Here is a 23,422-nt window from a genome sequence, read left to right on the forward strand (position 1 = left end):
TGATTGATATGTTACTACACTGTGAATCTAGTATTGCATGAATATTCTCACAGCCACACTTATTACATGGGCCTGGAATTGTCTGATCCCTTCTCTTGTATCATGTCACTGAGAACAGGGAACTATGCTTATTCATCTTGGTAATCACAATGTCTATGACATATTGACATTAGAAGATATTTCATGCATATTCTTATAATTGAATGAATAAGTAAAAGATGAAACTTAAAACATATTAAAAAATCGTTCCACTGTTTTGTAGGTAAACTTCTTCTAATATGTGAAGTGAGCTTCCGTACAGACTAGATGGAACCAAGGAACAATGTGACTTTCTTTATCCTCCTGGGCCTCACGCAGAATTCAAAGGAGCAAAAAGTCCTTTTTTTTATATTCTTGCTCTTTTACATTTTGACTGTGGTGGGCAACCTGCTGATTGTTGTGACTATAACTGTCAGTAAGACCCTGAACTCACCTATGTACTTTTTTCTTGCTAGCTTATCATTTATTGATCTAATTTACTCTTCATCTATTACCCCTAGATTGATTTTAGACTTGTTATTCAGGGACAATACCATATCCTTTGAATCTTGCATGACCCAGCTCTTTACTGAGCACTTTTTTGCTGGATCAGAGATTTCCCTTCTGTTGGTGATGGCCTATGACCGCTATGTGGCCATCTGCAAGCCCTTGCATTATTTGGTTATCATGAGGCAAAGAGTATGTGTTGTGCTACTTGTGCTGTCCTGTATTGGAGGTTTTCTGCATTCAATTATTCAACTGAGCACTATTTATGGGCTCCCATTCTGCGGCCCCAATGTCATTGATCACTTTATTTGTGACATGTTCCCCTTATTGAAACTTGTCTGCACTGATACCTATGTCACTGGCATCTTAGTGGTGGCTAATGGAGGATTGATGTGCATTATTTTGTTTCTGCTCTTACTCATCTCCTATGGAGTCATCTTGCACTCTCTAAAGAACCTGAGTCAGGCAGGGAGACAGAAAGCCATCCAGACCTGTGGTTCCCACATCACTGTGGTTGTCTGCTTCTTTGTTCCCTGTATTTTCATAAATGCAAGACCTGCTAAGACCTTCCCCATTGACAAATCATTGAGCATATTTTATACAGTCATATCCCCCATGCTGAACCCATTAATTTACAGTCTAAGAAATTCTGAGTTGACTAATGCTATGAAGAAGCTCTGGAGAAAATCATATTATATTAAGTGGTAAATAAGTGCACTATACAAATAAAAACAGGATAATTTAGAAACAGGGTCGGTCTTCTTAGAATGTAAAAATTTTCACAACTTTGATGCAAACTTTTCTTTTCACTACAGGATTTGAGATGATTATAACCTAAAAAAATAGCTATGGGTTTATGCTACTAATGGTTTCCATTTTTAAAGTTTATAATGTTTTGTTTATCACTGCATCTAGAAAAATGAAATTCATTTAAAACAGGAAGTCAATAAATAATATATAATTTATTAAATTTTTGTACAGTCACACTCATTTTTGCTTAATTACTTATTTCCTTTTAATACTTTCTAATTCTGTTTTATTTTAGGCATATTCTATTATTTTAGCTTCTTTCACTCTATCATAATTTTTAAAATATTTAATATTATACACGTAATAATTTTTGTTCAGTTCTATTTGCATTAGATTTTATATTGTGGCCATTACATTTAATTTTTTAAATAATGTGTTGAAAGTATAATGGGTAATAGGGCAGTTAAAATTGAATTTATGCAAAATGCAATATTGTAAAATAAACCTCTTACCTATCCCCTACCAGAGTCTCCCACTTATTTCAGAGTCAGTCACTCTAGTCTGTTGCTAAAATTCTTCAAGTAATAATTTTTGCAAAAATAAGTACACTTGCATATATGTGTTTGCCTTTATGACCCTGTCTATTTTTTGCATTTTACTCTTCAGCCTCCTGAAAATCTTTACATGCTGGTCTACATAGATCTAACGTTTTCTGTTTCATCATCTGTTTAGCTCTTCTACAAAGACATATTAAAATTGGTGTATCCAGTCGTCTTCATGTTGTCCTCAGTCATTTTCTATGAGAAAAAAATTCTGCAAGTAAATCTTTTTGAAATTTTCTAAGTTTGAGTACCTAGAAGTGGAATTGTTTAGTCAATTGGTATAAGTATTGTCATTGCCCATGTTCATAGCATTGCTAAAATACCATTCATGGCTATGACCAAACTGACTACTTCCTTCAGGCTAGAAAATAATTTTGTGACCACATTCTGAACAACACATGCTTAATGAACCTGCATAATGAACCTGCATAATATATGAAATTTTGATTAAAGAAATTATTTCAATTGTATATTTTAATTACAAATAAATAAATGCAGTTGAATTTTGGCATATATTTAACTGTTTAAAGTGATTTGTGTTCCTTTTTAATGAATTGGCTATTAATGATTTTATGTATTATATTTGATCACTGGTAATTTTCCATCCTGATTTTTATTATTTAATTATATCATGAATAAATTATCTAATTTACCTCATACATGCAATTATTTTTCTATCTTGTGATTTGTTTTTTCTTATTTTTTTACTGTGCATAATATTTTTGGGCCCTGAAGAATATTTTTACCTATATGTAATTAAATTGATAAATATTTTATGGCTTTAGCATATCACTTAGAATTTCCCTGTCTCAACATTATCAATTTATTATTACCCACGTTCTCAAAATTTAATTTTAATGTCTTTTCATTTCTTTACATTTTATATTTAAAAACTGTAAATCATCCATCTACAGTTCACTTTGATGCAAGGCATCAAGTCAAGAATGGATTACATGTTAACTATTTTTCTAGAATGATATTTTATAGATGCATGGTTATTTTTCCCCATTGCTTTGCTATACCAACTTTATGTTTTAATATATGGCATATGTTTGGAGCCATTTTATGCCTTTGTCACCTTACATGTATCTCTTTATTCATGTGCTATTTAACAAAGGGTATAATTACATTTGATTTAAAATATACCTTGAGATCTCATAAACCTAGGACTCCATTATTATTCATTATGAGATCTATTACTATTTTTTTCATATTCATGGTTCAAAATTAAATTTCAATAGGCTAATATGGTAAAAACTGCATCAATTTGGTATTTTGCATAAGCTTTGTTTGTGAAAGAATTTGTATGTTTAGAGAACTGCACATTCTTATCCACACACTAGGTAGGTCTCTGATGACATGGCCAGCAGGTCCTAGACTGTAATGGTGGCCTGTGCATAGGTGAGGCAAGGGACAAAAGATCCTGGATGTTGTGCCCACTCAGTGTGGATATAGATGGTCATGTGAAGCTCGGGCTTGAGTACTTACTCCAGTAGCCAGTCTGCTATTAGGTGGGGTTGTGTTCCTGCCCAAATGACTGCCTTGTCTAGGGTTTCCTGTGGATGGTATACACAGGCTGGTGGGTAGGGCTGGGTCCTATCACTACAAAGCTGGAAGGAGTGTTCCAAAATGGAGCTTGCCAGCACCAGTGTCATCCTAGGATAACTCCCCCAAAGGGCTGCTACCTGCATCAAGAAGTCCAGAGTGAGTCTAAATTGCTCTCTGCCTCTCTGGGAGGCTCTGCAATATTAGCATGTGAGTCTGACCCAAGCCCTTTTCAAGTGACTGCTTCTGCCCACTTCCCATAGCCATCTTCTGTCTCCTTCAAAGGCAAATTATTCTGGATCCTCATCTTCCTGGTGAGGGATTCCTTGGCTAGGTATCTCCCAGTGGGGCTCAGATCATTCCCATTTTGCAGAGAATCCTTGTAATTGTTATTACCTTCCTGTTTGTGTGTCCAGCACTTGGGAGTATGAGTCTTGGCTCTATTGTCTGCTGCTCCCTGTTTTGTTGTAGTTCCTTCTTTATATTTGTGTTGTAGTTTTTAATAGTAGTGTCATAAGTTGTGTTGAACTTTTTTGCCCATATTTGGTCATTATTATCAGTATTTGCCATGTATGTGGTTGTAATTTTGGTTTCCCCATGGGAGGAAGTGAGCTCAGGGTCCTCCTACTCTGCACTCTTGATCACTCTTTTCTATATGTCTGCCTCTAGGCCAAAACCATACTGCTGAGTTTCCTACAGTTTTATAGTATGTTTTCGTTTCAGGAATTGGAAACCCCAAATTTGTTATTTTTTGAGATTGATTTGTGCATTTGAGTTCCCTTGAGATTTAATAAGAATTTTAAGATGGATGTTTCTATTTCTGCAAAAAAAACCCACATTTTTTTGAATTTTGATAGGATTTGATTGAATATGTAGATCATTTTAGCTAGTGTTGGCATCTTAATAATATTAAGTATCCAAGGTAGTTTCCATATTTTCTCAGTTTGTTATAAACCTGCATCAGAATGCCAGTTGTTTCCCTGGCCCCTCTCAGTTGTTTAAGGATCAGGCATAAGTTGTGGTGTAAGTAGCAAATACGGCTTGGGAATTGTGCTGCTGTGGCTCTGGTGTAGGATGGCAGTTGCAGCTCCAATTTGACCCCTAACATGGGGACTCCCATATACTGCAGCTATGACTCTACAAAAATAATTTAAAACAATTTAAAAATAAAATTAAAAAATGTGTTCCAGCACATGAAGTTCTTTTTATTTAGGTATTTTTCTGTAATGTCTTTCAGCAATGTGTTGTAGTTTTCCCTGAAGAAGACTATTGCCTCTTGCTTTAGTTTACTCTTAATTATTTTATTTTTTTAAATTTTTTATTACTGTAGTTAATTTACAATGTCATGATAATTATTGTTTTTGGTGCTGTTATAAATGGAAATGTTTTTCTTAATTTCCTCTTTGTGTTGTCCATTGGAGGCATAGAGATTCATCATTCTTTAATGATAAAAATCTCTCCAAAAATTGGGTACAGAAGGAATTACCTGAATATAATAAAGGTCATAGGTAATGGTTCTATAGCTCACATTTATCTCCATAATGAAATGCTGAAATCTTTCATATTAAAAATCAGGAACAAGACAAGAGGGCACACTCTTACAACTTTTTCTGTTAATACATTACTAAAAGAAATTCCTTTGAATTATTATAATTTACTCATATAGATCATATCATCTCTAAAGTGAAATAATTTTATTTAATTAATTTAATTTTACTTCATTTTACTGTCTGTAACAGTGTTTTAAGAGTAGTCATTTCCTATCTTTTGTATCTCAGCCTAATCACCACATTTTAAGAAAGGCCTTCTCTGATTACATTATTCAGAGTAGGATTCTTCCTCCAATTTCTGTAACAGAAATCTGCTATCTTATAAAGAGTGAATAATCTATACATACCAAATTAAAATTTTTCCTTTACTGTTTTACTATAAGAATATGAGATTCACACAGAATGGAACTTTTATATGCTCCCCTTCCCTTCCCCCACCCATCCTCCCATTTATTAATTGCTGTGTTCTAACTCATAACAGTGTTTCTGCCATTGAACATGTACTTAAAATTTAAAAATAATAATTTAATAGTTTAAACTATTAGTTATTACTTCTAAAGTGTTGATAAAATTTTGTATATCTAACCAAATGTGAAGGCAGAATAAATACAGTATCAAATAAAAGGAAAGAAACACTTGCTGTGGCAGGTTGGGAAATGTCTGAATAATTTACCTACCTGGAACAAAGTGACTGGGCTGACATTTCATCCTTTACTGACAATGGTCTCATCATGGTTCTAAAACAATGTTTTTCTCTGCATTACATATTTCCCACCCTAGTTATGTGATTTAACCTAGTTGGGATATTATTACATGTATGCATACTTTTAACATTTTCTGGTAAATCCCAGTTAATTTAGTTAAGAATGACTCAGTTTTACAAACATTCCAATATTAGACTCAATGATAAATATGCTCAGAAGGGATTAAAAAAAGCCCAGTGATCTTTGCCAATATCAGGAAAAAATGAAATTCTTTTAAGAACTGGTATAAAACCTTCAGGAGGTCCTTAGTTAGGTTTAAAGTATAGCATGGAGAAAAGAAAACCACAAGAATTTCTCTCAAAATATCTAGTCAACTATGCTGGTTCCATCAACATGATAGAATGAGAAGGACTAAACAATTGAAAGGTATTTTTCTATTTTGATGTTATTAAGACAGTAAGGTACTAGAGACACATTTTCTTGGGAAATAGCTGTTTGCTATTAATACCATAAAGATGATACTAGAATCCAGGTTCTTGTTCATGGCAGTCAAAGAATGAACTCTGTGAACACACAGGCAGAAAGCAAGTCTTTAAAGAAAAGAAAATAGCTCTAGGACAGCTGGGAGGAGCGGAGAAGAGCCCCCTTTCTCTATTTTACTTTAGGAATTTTTATTGCTTAAAGATAGGGGGGTACAAGAATGATGTGGTTTTCTTCCATTGGCCTTGTTCAACTACCTATATTAGTCCTTGTCTGATAGGGCTGTTAGGGTTGGAAATGTCCCCAAAGTTTTATGGTTTCTTTGTCCTTTTCTTTCCTTAGATTAAGTCACCTTTCCTCTCATTCACTTTTTATCAGTTGAGGAGTGGGCTAGAATTATGCATTTCCTATATTAAACAAAGACTATGGGGAATTCTCATTTCCTAAAATAAAACAAGGCCTCTGGCGGTGTTACTCCCTGGAGCCCTTAAGCCACAAAGGCTAATCAATATCCATATCAAAAGAATTTATAGGAGCAGAGTTCCCGTCGTGGCGCAGTGGTTAACGAATCCGACTAGGAATCATGAGGTTGCGGGTTCGGTCCCTGCCCTTGCTCAGTGGGTTAACGATCCGGCGTTGCCCCGTGAGCTGTGGTGTAGGTTGCAGACGCGGCTCGGATCCCGCGTTGCTGTGGCTCTGGCGTAGGCCGGTGCTACAGCTCCGATTCAACCCTTGGCCTGGGAACCTCCATATGCCGCAGGAGCGGCCCAAGAAATAGCAACAACAACAACAACAACAACAAACGACAAACAACAAATGACAAAAGACAAAAAAAAAAAAAAAAAAAAAGGATTTATAGGAGCCCATGCTCCTACACTAACTACCTGAGTTAATACTCTGTCTCACTGTCTTCCTATGTAATCATGATTTACTGGTCTTTTTGATAAATAATCCTTTAAAATGGTAATTTTTTCTGTCTTTTTGTGTGTGCACCATGACATTTCTTTTAAATAAGATATAGTGACAGTAAAAACAATCTTCTGAGTAATCAGAAAATCCATGGAGAAAATGAGCAGACATACAAATGAATTAAACTATTTCCTCAGGTCATAAAGCAGTCTTTTGCTCTCTGTTGTCAAACTGGATAAAATAATTCCATATCCATATGAGTGAGTTAAAAACTCATTCTTCAGATTGTGAACACACCTCCACAGCTAAGACTAAGAATAAATCATGGAAATCATGCTTCAGATGTGTGGTAAGAAAGTAAATTACTTTAAAATAAATCAAATTTAGATTCAATTTTGGTTTTACCACTTAAAAACGTATGACCTTGGGAAAATTAATGAGATGTCCTGTGCAGTAAGTTTCTTTAAGTATGAAATAGGGATTAGAGTTCTTTATTTTATTTATTTATTTATTTTTTGTCTTTTTTGTTGTTGTTGTTATTGTTGCTATTTCTTGGGCCGCTCCCGCGGCATATGGAGGTTCCCAGGCTAGGGGTTGAATCGGAGCTGTAGCCACCGGCCTACGCCAGAACCACAGCAACGCGGGATCCGAGCCGCGTCTGCAACCTACACCACAGCTCATGGCAACGCCGGATCGTTAACCCACTGAGCAAGGGCAGGGACCGAACCCGCAACCTCATGGTTCCTAGTCGGATTCGTTAACCACTGCGCCACGACGGGAACTCCTAGAGTTCTTGTTATTGTAAATTAAAAGTGATGTATTAAATTTTGAGTGTGTGGTTGGAATCCACTGTAGGAAATTTAAGAAATGTAGTGTTAAACCAAAAACATGATTTAAAGGAGAACACAATGTTGGAGACCAGGATAGAAGTGAAGAGACATGGCGGGAAGCTATTGCCCTATACCAGGAGGAAAATGCAAGACTATCAGGATGATAAAATTTGTAAGGTGTTTTGAAAGTGAAGACAAGGGGATGTGATAGATATATCATTAATTATTAAGAGAAAAATGTGGGGTGAAAAACATGGTTAAGTTTTTTTTTTTTTTTTTTTCCTGAGCAAATATATGGAAAGTGGTACCATTTACTTAAATGGGGAACTCTATTTTTATTTTGGAAAATTTTAAATTTATTTTTATATACAATAAATTGATATCCTATTATAGATGTTTGAGTTGGGGTTGTTGCCTATGCAAGGTTGAAAATAAGTGGAAAGACAGGGTATGTGGCAAAAAGTGAAAGGGCTTCAGGATGTATTGGTTAGGAAAGGGAGGAATATACAACACAAGACACTAGGGAAAAAGTTTGTGTGGTTTCAGACAATTCAGGACATACTGTTCTATTCATAGTTTGATCTACTCACATAGGAGAAGATATGCAAATTAACTTATATGGGTCTTCAGTAACACATGGTTTTTTTTTAATTTATTTTTTAAATTGTTATTTTCCCAATACAATCTCTTTTTTCCACTGTACAGCATGGTGACCCAGCTACACATACATGTATACACTCCTTTCCCATACGCCATCATGGTCCATTATAAGTGGCTAGACATAGTTCCCCGTGCTACACAGCAGGATCTCAGTGCTACTCCATTCCAAAGGCCATAGTTTTCATCTGTTAACCCCAAAATCCCAATCCACCCCACTCCCTCTCCCTCCCCCTTGGCAACCACAAGTCTATTCTCCAAGTCCATGATTTTCTTTTCTGTGGAAAGTTACATTTGTGCCATATATTAGATTTCAGATATAAGTGATATCATATGATATTTTCCCAAATGTTCATTGACAGGTGATTGCATTAGGAAGATGTAGTATATATACAAAATGGAATCCAACTCAGCCATTGAAAAGAACAAAATAATGCCTTTTGCAGGAGCATGGATGGAACTAGAGACTCATACTGAGTGAAGTAAGTCAAAAAGAGAAAGAGAAATAGCACATGTTTTTGATTTTATAAATGGTGAGGATTTTTCATAGAATTACCTTCTCATCTTTGCTTGTTCACTTTTCCTTTAAAACAATCATGCCTTCCTCTGGGAAGGCTTCTCAGCTTCCAGTTTGATAGATATAGTCCTGAACTGTGACCTTAGCTGTTTACAAATATCCTTTTAGCCACACTTACTATACCAGTCTGTATTTTTCTGATCTCTTGTCATGTATTATCTCATTGAGGACAGGGAACTATTCCTTATTCAACGTATTAATCACAATGTCTTTGATATTTTGGACACATATACTCATACGCATTCTTATAATTGAATGCATAAGTAATAGATGAAACTTATACCACATTAAAAATTCTCCCCACTGTTTCAAAGGTAAACTACTTCTAATATATGAAGTCAGTTCCTGTGCAGACTAGATGGAACCCAAGAGCTTTGTTCTCCTGGACCTCATACAGAATTCAAAGGACAGAAAGCCCTTTTTGCTATATTTATTGCTCTTCTACACTCCAACCATTGTGGGCAACCTGCTCATAGTTGTGACTGTAGCCATCAGTAAGACACTAAATTCATTGAGGTAATTTTTTCTTGCTAGTTTATCATTTATGGATGTAGCATATTCTTCTTCTATTACCCCTAGATTGATTTCAATCTTGTTCTTTGTGGAAAATACCATATAGTTTCAATCCTGAATGACACGGCTCTTTACTGAGTATGTTTCTGGTGGGTCTGAGATGATCCTTCTGCTGGTGATAGCCTATGACTGCTATGTGACTATCTGTATGCCCTTGCATTATTTAGTTATCATGAAGCAAAGGTTCTGTTTTGTGCTACAGATGGTGTCCTGAGTTGTAGGTTTTCTGCACTCAGTAATTCAACTGAGCACTATTTATTGGCTTCTCTTCTGTGGTACCGATGTCATTGATCACTTTATGTGTGACATGTTCCCCTTACTGAAACTCATCTGCACTGACACCTATGTCACTGGCATCTTAATGGTGGTCAATGGAGTGCTTATCTGTTCTATTTCATTTCTTCTCTTATTCATCTACTTTGGAGTCATCTTGTACTTTCTAAAGAACCTGAGTCAGGAAGGAAAAGAGGAAAGCCCTCCAGACCTGTGGCTCCCACCTCACTGTTGTTGTCTTCTTTATTCCCTGTATTTTCATGTTTGCAAGACCTACTAAGGCATTCTCTACTGACAAATCATTGAGTGTGTTTTGTACAGTCATACCCCCATGCTGAACCCTTTATATTCTAAGAAATTCGGAGTTGACTACTGCTGTGAAAGAGCTCTAGAGTGAAAAAAAATGTCATATATATAGTGCAACAAATAATTGCTTTATCTTTCATGAAAAAATAATTTTACATTTTGCCCAATCTTCTTGGAATTTAAAGGTCTTCACAAATATGATGCAAACCTTCCTTTTCTTTAAAGTATTTATGATGATTATAGTTAAAGTGTGAATCATATGTTTATGCTATTTTAATGGTTTCCCTCATAGAAGGACAGAACTTACATAAACAATATAATACCTAGTTTAACACTGTACCTAGAAAAATTGTACGTATTTACATTCAGGAAACAATAAATAGTATGCAATGCCATTGTCAATACTTTTTACAAACTAATTTTTACGTAATTTATGCATTTTTATATATTTTCATTCTTAATTTTATTTTTAGTTATCCTTGCCTCTTTATTTTTTATTGCACTAGTTTAAATATTTAATATTATATGGATTATCCTCTTGTTATTTGTGTAACATATGACATTTTAGTGTGTTTTAATTTTAAAATAAGACACTGAAAATAAAACGGATAACTATAAATATTAAAAATGGAATCCATGCAAAATGGAATATGTAAAGTAAACCTATTCTCTCTCCAAAACTGGCTTGTCCCATTGTTCCAGATGCAGTAGGTGTGGTTCTGTGATTTTTCAAGTAATAATGTTTATCAAAATAATGTTTACAAAAATAAGCTGCATATTAATATTTATTTTAATTATTATCTTTATGCGTACATTTTGCATTTTACTTCTTGGCCTCCTGAAGATCTTTATATGTCAGTCAATATAGTCCTAACTCTTTATCTTTCCTCATCCTGCTTAACTATTATTAAGAAGATAGACTAAAATTGATGTAGACAGATCTTTTCATGTTTTTACATATCTTTTTCTGTGAAAAATAATTCTGCAGTTAAATCCATAAGAAATTTGCTAAGCATGAGTACTAGAAGTGGAATTGTTGAGTCAATTAGTATATGTATTTAAAATGATGGAGTTTCCATTGGCCTCATCAGGTTAAGAACCCAACATGATGTCTGTGAGAATAAAGGCTCCATCCATGGACTTGACCTGTGGGTTAAGGATCTGGCATTGCTGCAAGCTGTGGCATAGGTTGCAGCTGTGCTTCATATCTGGTGGTGTTGATGCTGTTGCATGGGCCTGAAGCTGCAGCTCTGATTCAACCCCTAGCCCTGCAGGTACAGCCATAAAAAGTTGATGTTCTTATTTATTGCCCTCCAGGCCCTTGAACCAAACTCATTACTACCCTTATTCTGGAAAATATTTTATTTTGACCACATTATCAACAACCAGTGCTTTATAAACATTTTTGGCATATGAAAGTCTGATTAAAGAAATTTTGCTTCATTTTTATACTTTAATTATAAATACATAAAATTGACTTTTGTCATTTATTCACATTTTGAAAATGATTTGCATTCCTTTTCATGAATTGCCTTATTAATGAATTTTGTGCTTTGATTGCTGAATTTTTCCATGATGATTTTTATGTATTTATTTATTTTACACCTGAACTCACAGCATATAGAACTTCCCAGGCTAGATGTCAAATTGGACCTGAAGCTGCTGGTCTGTAGCAATGCTGGATCCAAGCTATGTCTGTGACCTACACCACAGCTCATGACAATGCTGGATCCTTAACCCACTAAGCCAGGTCAAAGATCAAACCAGCATAGTCAGGGATACCAGTTGGTTTCCTTACCACTGAACCACAATGGAAACTCCTCCATAATGATTTTTATGATTTAATCATATACTAAGTAAATTATTCCATTTACCATGTCTGTGGAATTATTGTTTTATTATAGCTCATTATTTGACTTTATTGTTTCTGCACTGTGAAAAATATTATTTGTCATATATAAATATATAATTAAATTATAAATATTTTATGTCTTTTATGTCTTGCTTAGAAAGAATTTCCCTATTTCTTTTTCCCTTCTCATTTTTCAGTAGCACTTATGGCATAGGTAATTTCCTGGCCCACGGGTTGAATCTGAGCTGCATCTGCAATCTAAGCCACAGCTGCTGCAATGTCAGATCCGTAACACACTGTGCCATGCTGGGAATCAAACTGGCAACAGAGACAAGCTAAACCATTAACCCCTTCTGCCACAGCAGGAACTTCCAGAATTTCCCAATTTCAGTGTTACCAAAATATTATCCCACATTTTTTCAACATCTGAAATTTTGTCTTTTTGTTGTTTTTACTTAAATTTTTGAACCATCTACACTTTAAGGTAAGGGGTTGAGTAGGGATTGAATTGTAATCATTTTTGAAGATGACCATTTTTATACACATATAGTTATTTTTCTTCATGACTTGATATCCCAACATTGTATTCTAAATGTATACATGTATGTGTAACTGGGTCACCATGCTGTGCAGTAGAAAATTGACAGAACACTGCAAACCAGCTATAATGGAGAAAATCAAAATCAAAAAAAAAACATATAGTATGTATTTGGATAAAAACCATGCCTCTATTAACTCCTAACGTTTTGTTTGTTTGTTTGTTTGTTTTGTACTACTTAACATGAGATGTGATTGCTTTTGATTTAAAATACACATTGTGGCACTCCCATTGTGGCTCAGCAGTAATGAACCTGACTAATATTCATGAGGACACAGGTTTGATCCCTGACCTCACTCAGTGGGTTAAGGATCTGCCATTCCCATGAGCTGAGGTGTATGTTGCAAGCATGGCTTGGATCCTGTGTTGCTGTAGTTGTGGCATAGGCTGGCAGTTTCAGGTACTACTTGACCCCTAGCCTGAGAAGTTCCAGGTGTGGCCCTAAAAAAATAAGATAAAATAAAATATGCATTTATATCTCATGTCTTGGTCTCCTGTGTTACTATACATTATCAAAACTCAGAACTATGTTTATTCTTACATATTTATATTTTATAATCAGTTTTCAATAAGCTAGCCTTGTGAAAAATACACATAGTATTTTTGATAAGATTTGATTGAGAAGAAATTTATGTATTTAGAGAATTTAGAATTCTCATCCACAAACTAGGTAGCTATTTCCTCTTGACATCTCTTCTTTTACATTCATATAGACCTGGTATATTTCATTGAAAATTTAATTTTTTGATTTGTTGGCTACTATTTTAAATAGGATCTTGTCTTCTATTACATTTTCCAATTGTTTGTTGTTTCAATACAAGAATTCTTTGTTTCCCAGTTTTACATAAGACACAATTTTCACAGTATACTATTCATCATTTTTAGTGAAAGTTATGTAAGTATTGACAAATACATATAGTAGCATAATCACCATATTAATCAATATGTAAAATGTTTCATCACCAAAAGTAGTTTCCCATACTCCCTGGTATCTCCTCTGGTCTATACCTTGGAAAACACTGACTCATTTCCATTCTGACAATTTCGTCTTTTTGTCCTCCAGTTTTATTGAAGTATAATTAAGAAATGAAAAGTGTATATATTTTGAGTTTCTTCTGCGTTATAATGGGTTATGAATCTGACTCCATTGGCTTCAGTTGCTGTAGAAGCAAAGGTTCCATCCCAGGCCTGGCACAGTGAGTTAAAGAATCTGGGCTTGCAATAGCTGTGCATAGGTCTCAGCTAGTGCTTGGATTCAGTACCTGACTTCCATATGCTGTGGGTGTAGCCACTAAAATAGTTTATGTATTTAAGGTGTATGAGGTCATGATTTTACATACATATATACTGTGAAATAATTAACACAATCAAGCTAACTCACACATCCCTCAACACACATGAATACCTAAGCATTTTATTCTTTTTTACTTCCATTGCAAGTGGGATTATTTACAAAATTAAAAGAAATTCCTTTTTAAATCATTCATAGTTTATGTATATAAATTAAAATCACTTTTTGTTGATTTTGTATCCTGTAGTTTTGCTGAATTTGGTTATTAGTTCTAACAATTTTTGGTGCATTTTCTATATGTAAAATCATGCCCAGTATTTTGTCTTTTATTTTATTTTATTTTATTTTATTTTATTTTATTTATTTATTTTTTTTACTTCACCTTAGCACAGTTTTTTTTTAAAACTTAACACCGGATTTTTTACATTGCCCACCGTTACTCACAGTTGCGGCCTCGATATTTCAGTATTTTGTCTTTTAAATCTGGCTTATTGTGCCTAGTATCATGCATTTGAAATTTATGCATGTTATTGTATTTATCAGTAGTTCATTTTATCGCTGAGTAGTATTTTAAACTGCATCACCTTTATCACTGTTCATCTTTTTCTCTATTAAGTGATATTTTGATTGTTTCTAGCTATTTTAAACTGTGAATAAAACTGCTATAAATATTTATGTATAGGTTTTTGTAAAACCAAGAAACAACAAATAATACAAAATGATTATTTTCAAGACACTGGATGTCAGAAGCAATTTCCAGTGACTACTGAGTGATGGGAAACAAACAAGTTGGGCTCTAGGATTCTTCCAGTTTATTACCTTCAAAATGTTTCTATGTTTTGGTACAGAGAGAGACACTTCAGAAGATCCTGGTGGACTTCCTGAGTTGAGGAGATGATGTTGAGTGTCCAAGGAGACCAATGCACCAAGGCAGCTAGAATTCTGATGGTAGAATATAGCATATACTAACTATACTTGGAGGGCAGAAGGAGAGATTTAGAGAGATTGAGGGAGGGTATGTTGGAGATCTGGGGAGGATCCCCATCAATTCATAGATCTGATGAAACTACCAGAGACTGGGGAAAGATTTACCCAGATGGATTAGAGAGAAGGGTCTTTGATGCTCATGCCGGACTAAGAATAGTGCCTATTCTCACCAGATAGAAAGCTGCATGGCTCAGAGGGTGACTGAAGTGAGCTGAATACTAGAAAGATTTTGCTAGAAATCTGCATGGCTCAGAGAGTGACTGAAGTGAGCTGAATACTAGAAAGATTTTGCATCAGTTGTGGGGCATAATTAGCCCCTGACCAAGCACTGCTCCAGACCTGCAACATAAACCATAACAAGAAAAAAAAATCCAAAAATAAAACATCCAAAAAATCAAACTATTATGTTGGAGACAACTGAACTGCTAAGCTCTGCAGAAAGCAGTCTTGTTATGTGCAAAGGCACAGCAAGCCAAAAAATTCTTATAAGGGCAAAAGTCAAATAGTCATACATGGTGACACAGTTTCTAAAGTACAGGGTCCCCTGCTAAGATAAAATAAGGGACTAATACAATTACTTTGCTGTTCTGCAAGCAGACATATTGTGTCCTAGATAAATGCACCAGTGACTTTGTTGCTAGTAGCTTTCTGCAATCTCATGAGGAGGTAACCTTGAAACTGCCAGTGCCTCTTTCTGCCCACTAACTTATATACATCATCTTCTCTAATAAAAGCTATGTGGGCTAAAGACTATGGGGCTTTGTTCTAATAAACAGAGTGCCTCTTGGTCTCCCACTTTCTAAAATGTAAGAGAGTCTTGTGGGTTTTGTATGCTGCACCATCCTCTTGAGGATCTCCATTGCCCTGCAGTGCTGGATGCAGCACTATTATGTTTAGAATTTTGTGTTTATGTTGTGGGATATTGATTTATTTTCTTTTGATCCCTTGTTTCATTCTAGTATAAGGGTTATGCTGGGTGCAGAAAATGAGTTGGGGAGTATAATATTTTCCTCCCATCTATAAAATTATTAAGGTAGGATTGGCACTATTTCTTGTTTAATTGTTTTATAGAATTCATTAGTAAAGCCATATGGGAATAGAATTTTGCTTGGGGAAGGGAAGGATTTCAAATGATTTATTGTATTGGGTAGTAGATTATTCTAGTTTTACATTGTTTTATTAGCGTGTTTATTTAGAAGGTTTTGTTTTACATAGCAGTAGTATTTTCTTTAGTTGGCAAGTATATTGTCATAAATTCATTTATCATATCGTTTATTATCTCCTTAAGATCTATAGGATCTGCAGTGATGACATTGTCTTGATTCTTGATTCTGATAATTTATTTTTTCTGCATTTTTCTAAATCCATTTGGCTAGTAGCTTATCAATTTTATTGAACCAGTTCCTGGATTCATGTGTTTTAGATATGAATATTTTATAAATGTTTTAGATATGAATGTAAAACAAATATGTGTATATATAGTCTTTTTAAGGCCACACTTGTGGCATGTGGAAGTTCCTGGGCCAGGGGATGGATCAGAGTTGTAGCTGCCACAGCTACATGAATGCTAGATCTGAGCCACTTCTGTGACCTACACCACAGCCCACTGCAACACTGTATCCTTAACCAACTGAGCAAGGCCAGGGACTGAACACCTATCCCCATGGATACTAGCTGGGTTCATTATAGCTGAGCCATAGCAGGAACTCCTCAATCAATATTTATTTTAATGATTTCTGTCTTCTCTATCTTATTTCTATGCTAGAATGTTTTCTGTCCTTATTTTTCTTTTCCTTTTCCAGCTTTTTGACATAGAAGACTAGGTCATTTTTTATAATATTTTTTTTCTTATGCTTGCTTTTAAAGATGTAAATGTCTCTGTAAGCACTCCTTTGGCTGGATCTAGTTAATTTACATGTATAATATGTAGTACATGTTATATGTAGTTTATATATATAATTCTTAGATATCTTTCTTTTTTAATTTGTATAATGATTTCTATTTTTTCAATTATAGCTGTTTTACAATATTTTGGCAATTTTCTATTGTACAGCATGGTAGACACATGCACCCACGTGTTAATTTCATCATTATTCACAGTAGCCAAGACATGGAAACAACCCAAATATCCATTGACAGATGATTGGATTAGGAAGATGTGGTATATGCTCACAGTGGAATACCACTCAGCAATAAAAAGGAACAAAATAATGCCATTTCCAGCAACATGGATGGAACTAGGGATTCTCATACTGAGTGGAGTAAGTCATAGATATCTTTAATAAACTTTTTATATACACATTTCATTAAATTTCTCATAAAAATTACTTTTCAAAATGTTCATGGGTAAATTAAATTTGTGTTGCCTAATACGCAAATAGTTGAAAAATATTATATTTTTGTTATCAATTTCTAGTGGAATTACATTTTATATATTATTTATATCTATACATCTATATATCTCTCTATATAGATAGATATAGTCTGTATTATTTAAGTCCTTTGAAATGTATTTTATCTTCTTTTGTGACCTAGTTTTTTTTTTTTTTTTTTTTTTTTGGTTATTTTTGGGTGAATCCTCCATGAGTAGCACTTTAAGATAAATAGAATAGTCCCACAAATGTTTCTCAATCTCCACTCTCAAAGAAACACAGATTCTATCAACTTGCCTGTTTGAAACTCTGTGATAAATTATGTGACATAAATCAGATTTCCTGAAAGCATAGGAACAGTTCAAGGTCTAGTGATGGTGCATGTACCTGGACCTTTTGTGTTTATTATATAGCATCTTTGAATGAAGGACAAGGGAAAATCCATCACCACCCAGAATGTGGATTGAATAGCTGTCTCCTTATGTTGGTAACCTAGGAACTACATTTTACACAGGATTCTGAAGTGTGAGAATTTAGTTTTTTAAAATGTTCCTCTATCTAACTCATAATCAGCCAAGTTAGTTTGTTATTGATAGGATATGTAGAGATTGAATCTATTATGTAATAATCTTTTTGAATACTTTCATATTTAAAGATCCAGAATATGGGAAAAGACAAGGATGCCCACCCTCACCAATTTTATTCAACATAGTATTGGAAGTCCTAGCCACAGCAATCAAATGAAATAAATAAAATGTATCCAAATTGGAAGAGAAGTAAAATTGTCACTGTATGCAGATGACATGATACTATATATAGAAAACCCTAAGGACTCAACCCCAAAATTACTCAAACGGATCAAAAAATTCAGCAAGGTAGCAGGATATTAGAATCACATTCAGAAATTAGTCACATTACTTTATAACAACAATGAAATATTAGAAAAGGAATGCAAAAATGCAGTACCTTCAAATTGCACCCAAAAAATTCAAATAGCTGGTAATAAACCTGCACAAGGAGATGAAAGACTTATATGCTGAGAACTATGAAAAATTAATCAATGAAATTAAATAGGATTCAAAGAAACAGAAAGATATTCCATGCTCCTGGGTCGGAAAAATTAATATTGTAAAAATGGCCATACTACTCAAAGCGATCTACAGATTCAATACAATCCATATCAAAACACCCATGACATTTTTAATAGAACTAGAACAAACAATCCAAAAATTTATATGGAACCAAAAAGACCCAGAATTGCCAAAGTACTTCTGAGGAACAAAAACCAAGAAGGAGGCATAGCTCTCATAGACTTCAGGTAATATTACAAAGCCACAGTCATCAAAACAGTGTGGTACTGGTACCAAAACAGACAGACAGACCAAAGGAACAGAATGGAGACCCAGAAATAAACCCAGATACCTATGGTCAATTAACCTTCAACAAATGAGGCAAAGATATAAAATGGGAAAAGGACAGTCTTTTCAGCAAGTGGTGATGGGGAACTGGACAGCCACAGGTAAATCAATGAAACTGGAACACACCCGCACACCATGCACCAAAATAAAGTCAAAATGGCTGAAAGACTTAAATGTAAGACAAGACACCTTCAAACTTCTAGAATAGAATGTAGGCAAAACATTTTCTGACATCAACCTTACCAATGTTTTCTTAGGTCTCTCTCCCAAAGCAATAGAAGTAAAAGCAAAAATAAACCAATGGGACCTAATCAAAATGACAAAATTTGCACAGCAAAGGAAATGAAAAAGAAAACAAAAAGACAACTCACAGAATGGGAGAAAATAGTTTCGAATGATGCAACTGACAAGGCTTACTCTCTAAAAGATACAAACAACTTATACAACTCAACAGCAAAAAAACCCAATAACCCAATTGAAAAATGGATAAAAGACCCGAATAGACATTTATACAAGGAAGATATACAGATGGCCAATAAGCACATGAAAAAATGCTCAACATCCCTGATTATTAGAGAAATGTAAATCAAAACTCCCATGAGATACCACCTCACACCAATCAGAATGGCCATCATTAATGAGTCCACAAGTAACAAATGCTGGAGAGGGTGTGGAGAAAAGGGAACCCTCCTACACTGTTGGTGGAAATCTAAATTAGAAAAACCAGTATGGAGAACAGTATGGAGGTACCTTAGAGAACTATGCATAGAACTACCATTTGACCCAGCAATCCCACTCTTCTGCATATATCTGGACAAAATGTACCTTGGAAAAGACACATGAACTCGCATGTTCATTGTAGCACTAGTCACAGTAGCCAAGATAAGGAAACAACCTAAATGTACATTAACAGATGAGTGTATTAAGAATAAGTGGTATATATACACAATGGAATACTATTCAGCCATAAAAAACCCCAAAATAATGCCATTTGCAGCAACATGGTTAGAACTAGGGACTCTCATACTGAGTGAAGTAAGTCAGAAAGTGAAAACCAAATACCATATGATATCACTGATGGCATCTAATATATGGCATAAATGAACCTCTTCACTGAAAATAAAATCAAGGACTTGGAGAATAGACTTGTGGTTGCAAGGGGGAGGGGGAGAGGGAGGGGAGGGAGTGGAATGGACTGGAAATTTAGGGTTAAAAGATGCAAACTATTGTCTTTGGAATGGATTAGCAATGAGATCCTGCTGCACAGCACTGAGAACTCTATCTAGGCACTTATGATGGAACATGATAATATGAAAGAATGTATACATGTGTGTGTTAGTGGGTCAACTTGATGTACAGTAGAAAATTGATAGAACACTGTAAACCATCTATAATGGTAAAATAAAAATAATTATTCTAATCAAAATCCAGAATAAATTTACCTTGTCTAACTTAGGAACTAATTTCAAGGTGTAACCATTTGGGCATATGTTAAAAGGCAGATATTTCTAAGTCTCATGATAAGTTCAGTTGATATGCTCTCTAAGTATTGCTAATGTGATGAAATCTAGAAGGTGATGTGTCATCTGTACCTCTTGACTGAGTGAATTTCAAGGACCCAAGCTGGAGTTCCCTTCATGGCTCAGTGGTTAAGGAATTCGACTAGGAACCATGAGGTTGTGGGTTCAATCCCTGGCCTGACTCAGTGGGTTAAGGATCTGGCATTGCTGTGAGCTGTGGTGTAGGCCACAAACATGGCTTGGATCCTGCGCTGCTGTGGGTCTGGTTTGGCTGGCCACTACTGTTCCGATCAACCCCTAGCCTGGGAACCTCCATATGCCATGTATATGGCCCTAGAAAGACAAAAGACAAAAAAAAAAAAAAAAAAAATAGAACCCAGGTTAATTATTTAGTCAGCAGGCTGTTACTTCCAGTCTTATTTTTGTTGTTGTTTTTCACCTCTGAGTTTGAGCATCCTTTTATGTTTCTTGGCCATTTGTATGTATTATCCTTTAATTGTTTTTTATATGTTATCTATCGATCGATCGATAGATAGATATAGATATAGATAGATATAGATGTAGATATAGATATATAATACATTTTGAATTTCAGGTCCATATCAAGATTCCTGGGCTAGAGGTTTAAACAGAGCTTCATCAGCCAACCTACACCACAGCCACAGCAATGTTGTATACAAGCCATGTCTATGACCTCCACTGTGGCAAGGCTTGATCCTTAACCAACTGAGAGGGGCCAGGGATTGAACCTATGTCCTCAAGGGTACAAGTCAGTTTTGTTACCACTGACCCACAACAGGAACTCCCTATATTTTTATTTATACTTTTAATTTGTTAATTGCTTGGAGATCTTCATCTACAGTAGATATTAACTCTATTTATACCCTCTAAAATGTAAATCCTTTCCCCGAATGACTTTTGTCTATTGACAATGCTGTATCTTTTCCTAAATTCTTAAAAAAATTGAAATTTCCAAAGATACCTATTTGGGATTTCAATGACTGATTAAGAAGTGGCTTCTACCCCTCAAATGTAGAACATCATCTTCTTTACTAACTGGGAAGTAAATATGTAGTAAATCTTGCTTTATCTTTTTATTAAAGATTTGAGCAATTTTATTTTTTATAAAATATTAGCAATATGTACAATTTAATTAGCTTCCAGGTGGAAATCTAGTTGTAGAAACTCATTTACTTGTGTCCTTTTCCACATATTTGTCTAATTACTTGCCTTTCTATTAAACTGTAATACTTTGGAGGTTCAGATCATGTTTTCGCCAGCTTTGTATTATAATATCTGAAAGTACTGGAACATAATAAACCACAAGGTCTGTTGGTTGAATGAATAAACAAATTATCTTAAGATTTCAGGAAGTCACTCGTAATTATTATATTTATAGGCAATTTTGTCCTGAGCTCTGAAATAAAACATAGAGAAGGATCTATGGAACATAGAAGAAATGTAACTGAGTTTGTCCTCTTGGGGCTCACTTAGAACATCCAGGGTCAGAAAATATTAATTTCCTGTTCTTGCTCATCTACAGTGTGACAATGGTGGGTGACCTACTCATTGTCCTGACTGTGCTGATCAGCCTAACTCTGGATGCTCCTATGTACTTCTTTCTTGGCTACTTATATTTTATGGATGCTATCTATTCTACTATGGTCACCCTAGATATGAATATAGACCTTCTTTATGAGAAGAAAACCACTTCCTCCTAAGCTTGCATGACCCAGCATTTTATAGGGCACTTCTTTAGTGGTGCTGAGATAATACTTACAGTGGTCATGGCCATCTGCAAACCCTTGCATTATTTAGCAATCATGAATCAGAAGGTGTGTGTTCTGCTGCTGTCAGCTTGGGTTGGTGGGTTTCTATATGCTGTAGTCCAGCTTCTCTTTGTTCACTACCTTCCCTTCTGTGGCCCCAAAGTCATTTACCACTTAATCTGTGAGGTGCCCCTTGTTAAAACGTCCCTGCACTGACACCCACATCATTGGCCTCACTGGGGTTGCCAATAATGGGACAATTGGTGCAGTCATCTTTATTCTCTTACTCATCTCCTATGGGGTCATTCTATACTCCATGAAGAAACTCAGTCAAGAAGGGAGGCACAAAGCCTTATCCATCTGCGTCTCCCACATTACTATGGGTGGTTCTCTTCTTCGTGCAATGTGTTTTTATATATGCAAGACCTACTTCTACCTTACTCATTGATAAATCCTTGACTGTGTTTTACACTATTATCAATCCTATGTTGAACAATTTAATCTATCCTATGAGAAATAGAGACATTAAAAATTCCATGAAGAAGCTCTGGACCAGAAAAAGAAAATGAAGCAGTAGGGATAATATATCACTGATTTTCAATGAAGAATTCTATTTCCAGGAAGGCTATGTGTAACTTAAGTAAATTTCTTCTCAGGTTTAATAACCCATACATGGTGAAAACATTTATTGTGTGAATAATTCCAATGATCAAAATAGACTTTTAAGATGTTCATAATTTCCTAGCTCTAAGTATGTATTTTATTTGAAATATATTTTTAAGATTTTTACATTTTCTCATGAAAATGTGTATAGTTTTATGTGTAAATGTCTATGTTGAGATATTAATTTTTGCTTCATGTTATGTTATAGTTAGTACTGCACAATTTAATGTGGAATATTTTCTCATGTTTCTCCCTTAAATAATGTAATAGTTCCAGAATGAATAAGTTTATTACAGATATTAGAAAAATAAATAAGACATAATACATAAAACTTTGTTTACTCCTCCCTGCACTGATAGCCCATATTAGTATTTGAAACATATATGTTATTTTTGTACCTGCAAGTACTTTACATTATTTTATTTATATTGCTTAATATGTTGATTATGAAGAGGAATGATGTTTCAGAGGTCTAAGATTAATCAGAAACAAGGTAGATATGCAAAAATTATCTGATGAACAAGATGCAAATTCATAAAAACAACCAAACCTTTCTTTTTTTCCCAACTGGGATATCATATTTTCTCCTTAAGTGGAGCAGTTTTGTTTGCTGGTATGTGGTCATAATGATGACCCATTAATCTTCCCAGATAGGTTAGATTATCTCATAA

General features: G+C 34.8%; 1 protein-coding gene and 1 pseudogene across 1 annotated transcript; both read left to right on the forward strand.

Annotated features, from left to right (window-relative positions):
• Positions 1 to 306: 306 nt before the first annotated feature.
• Positions 307 to 1,233, forward strand: LOC110258434 (olfactory receptor 4A47-like). Its single transcript, XM_021081693.2, has one exon. It carries the CDS (start codon positions 307 to 309, stop codon positions 1,231 to 1,233), a length of 927 nt encoding a protein of 308 aa, XP_020937352.2.
• Positions 1,234 to 21,762: 20,529 nt separating this feature from the next.
• On the forward strand, positions 21,763 to 22,657 carry LOC146399003 (olfactory receptor 4A15-like; annotated as a pseudogene).
• The last annotated feature ends 765 nt before the right edge of the window (positions 22,658 to 23,422 follow it).

This window comes from Sus scrofa, chromosome 10, assembly GCF_054392235.1.
Source record: "Sus scrofa isolate SSC_HxYL_T2T_F1_AM1 chromosome 10, Sscrofa_HxYL_maternal_Yorkshire_Landrace_v2.0, whole genome shotgun sequence".
Classification (NCBI taxonomy): domain Eukaryota; kingdom Metazoa; phylum Chordata; class Mammalia; order Artiodactyla; family Suidae; genus Sus; species Sus scrofa.

Coding starts and splice junctions, on each gene's coding strand:
- LOC110258434 (XM_021081693.2), top strand. CDS start 307: ATGGAACCAAGGAACAATGTGACTTTCTTTATCCTCCTGGGCCTCACG.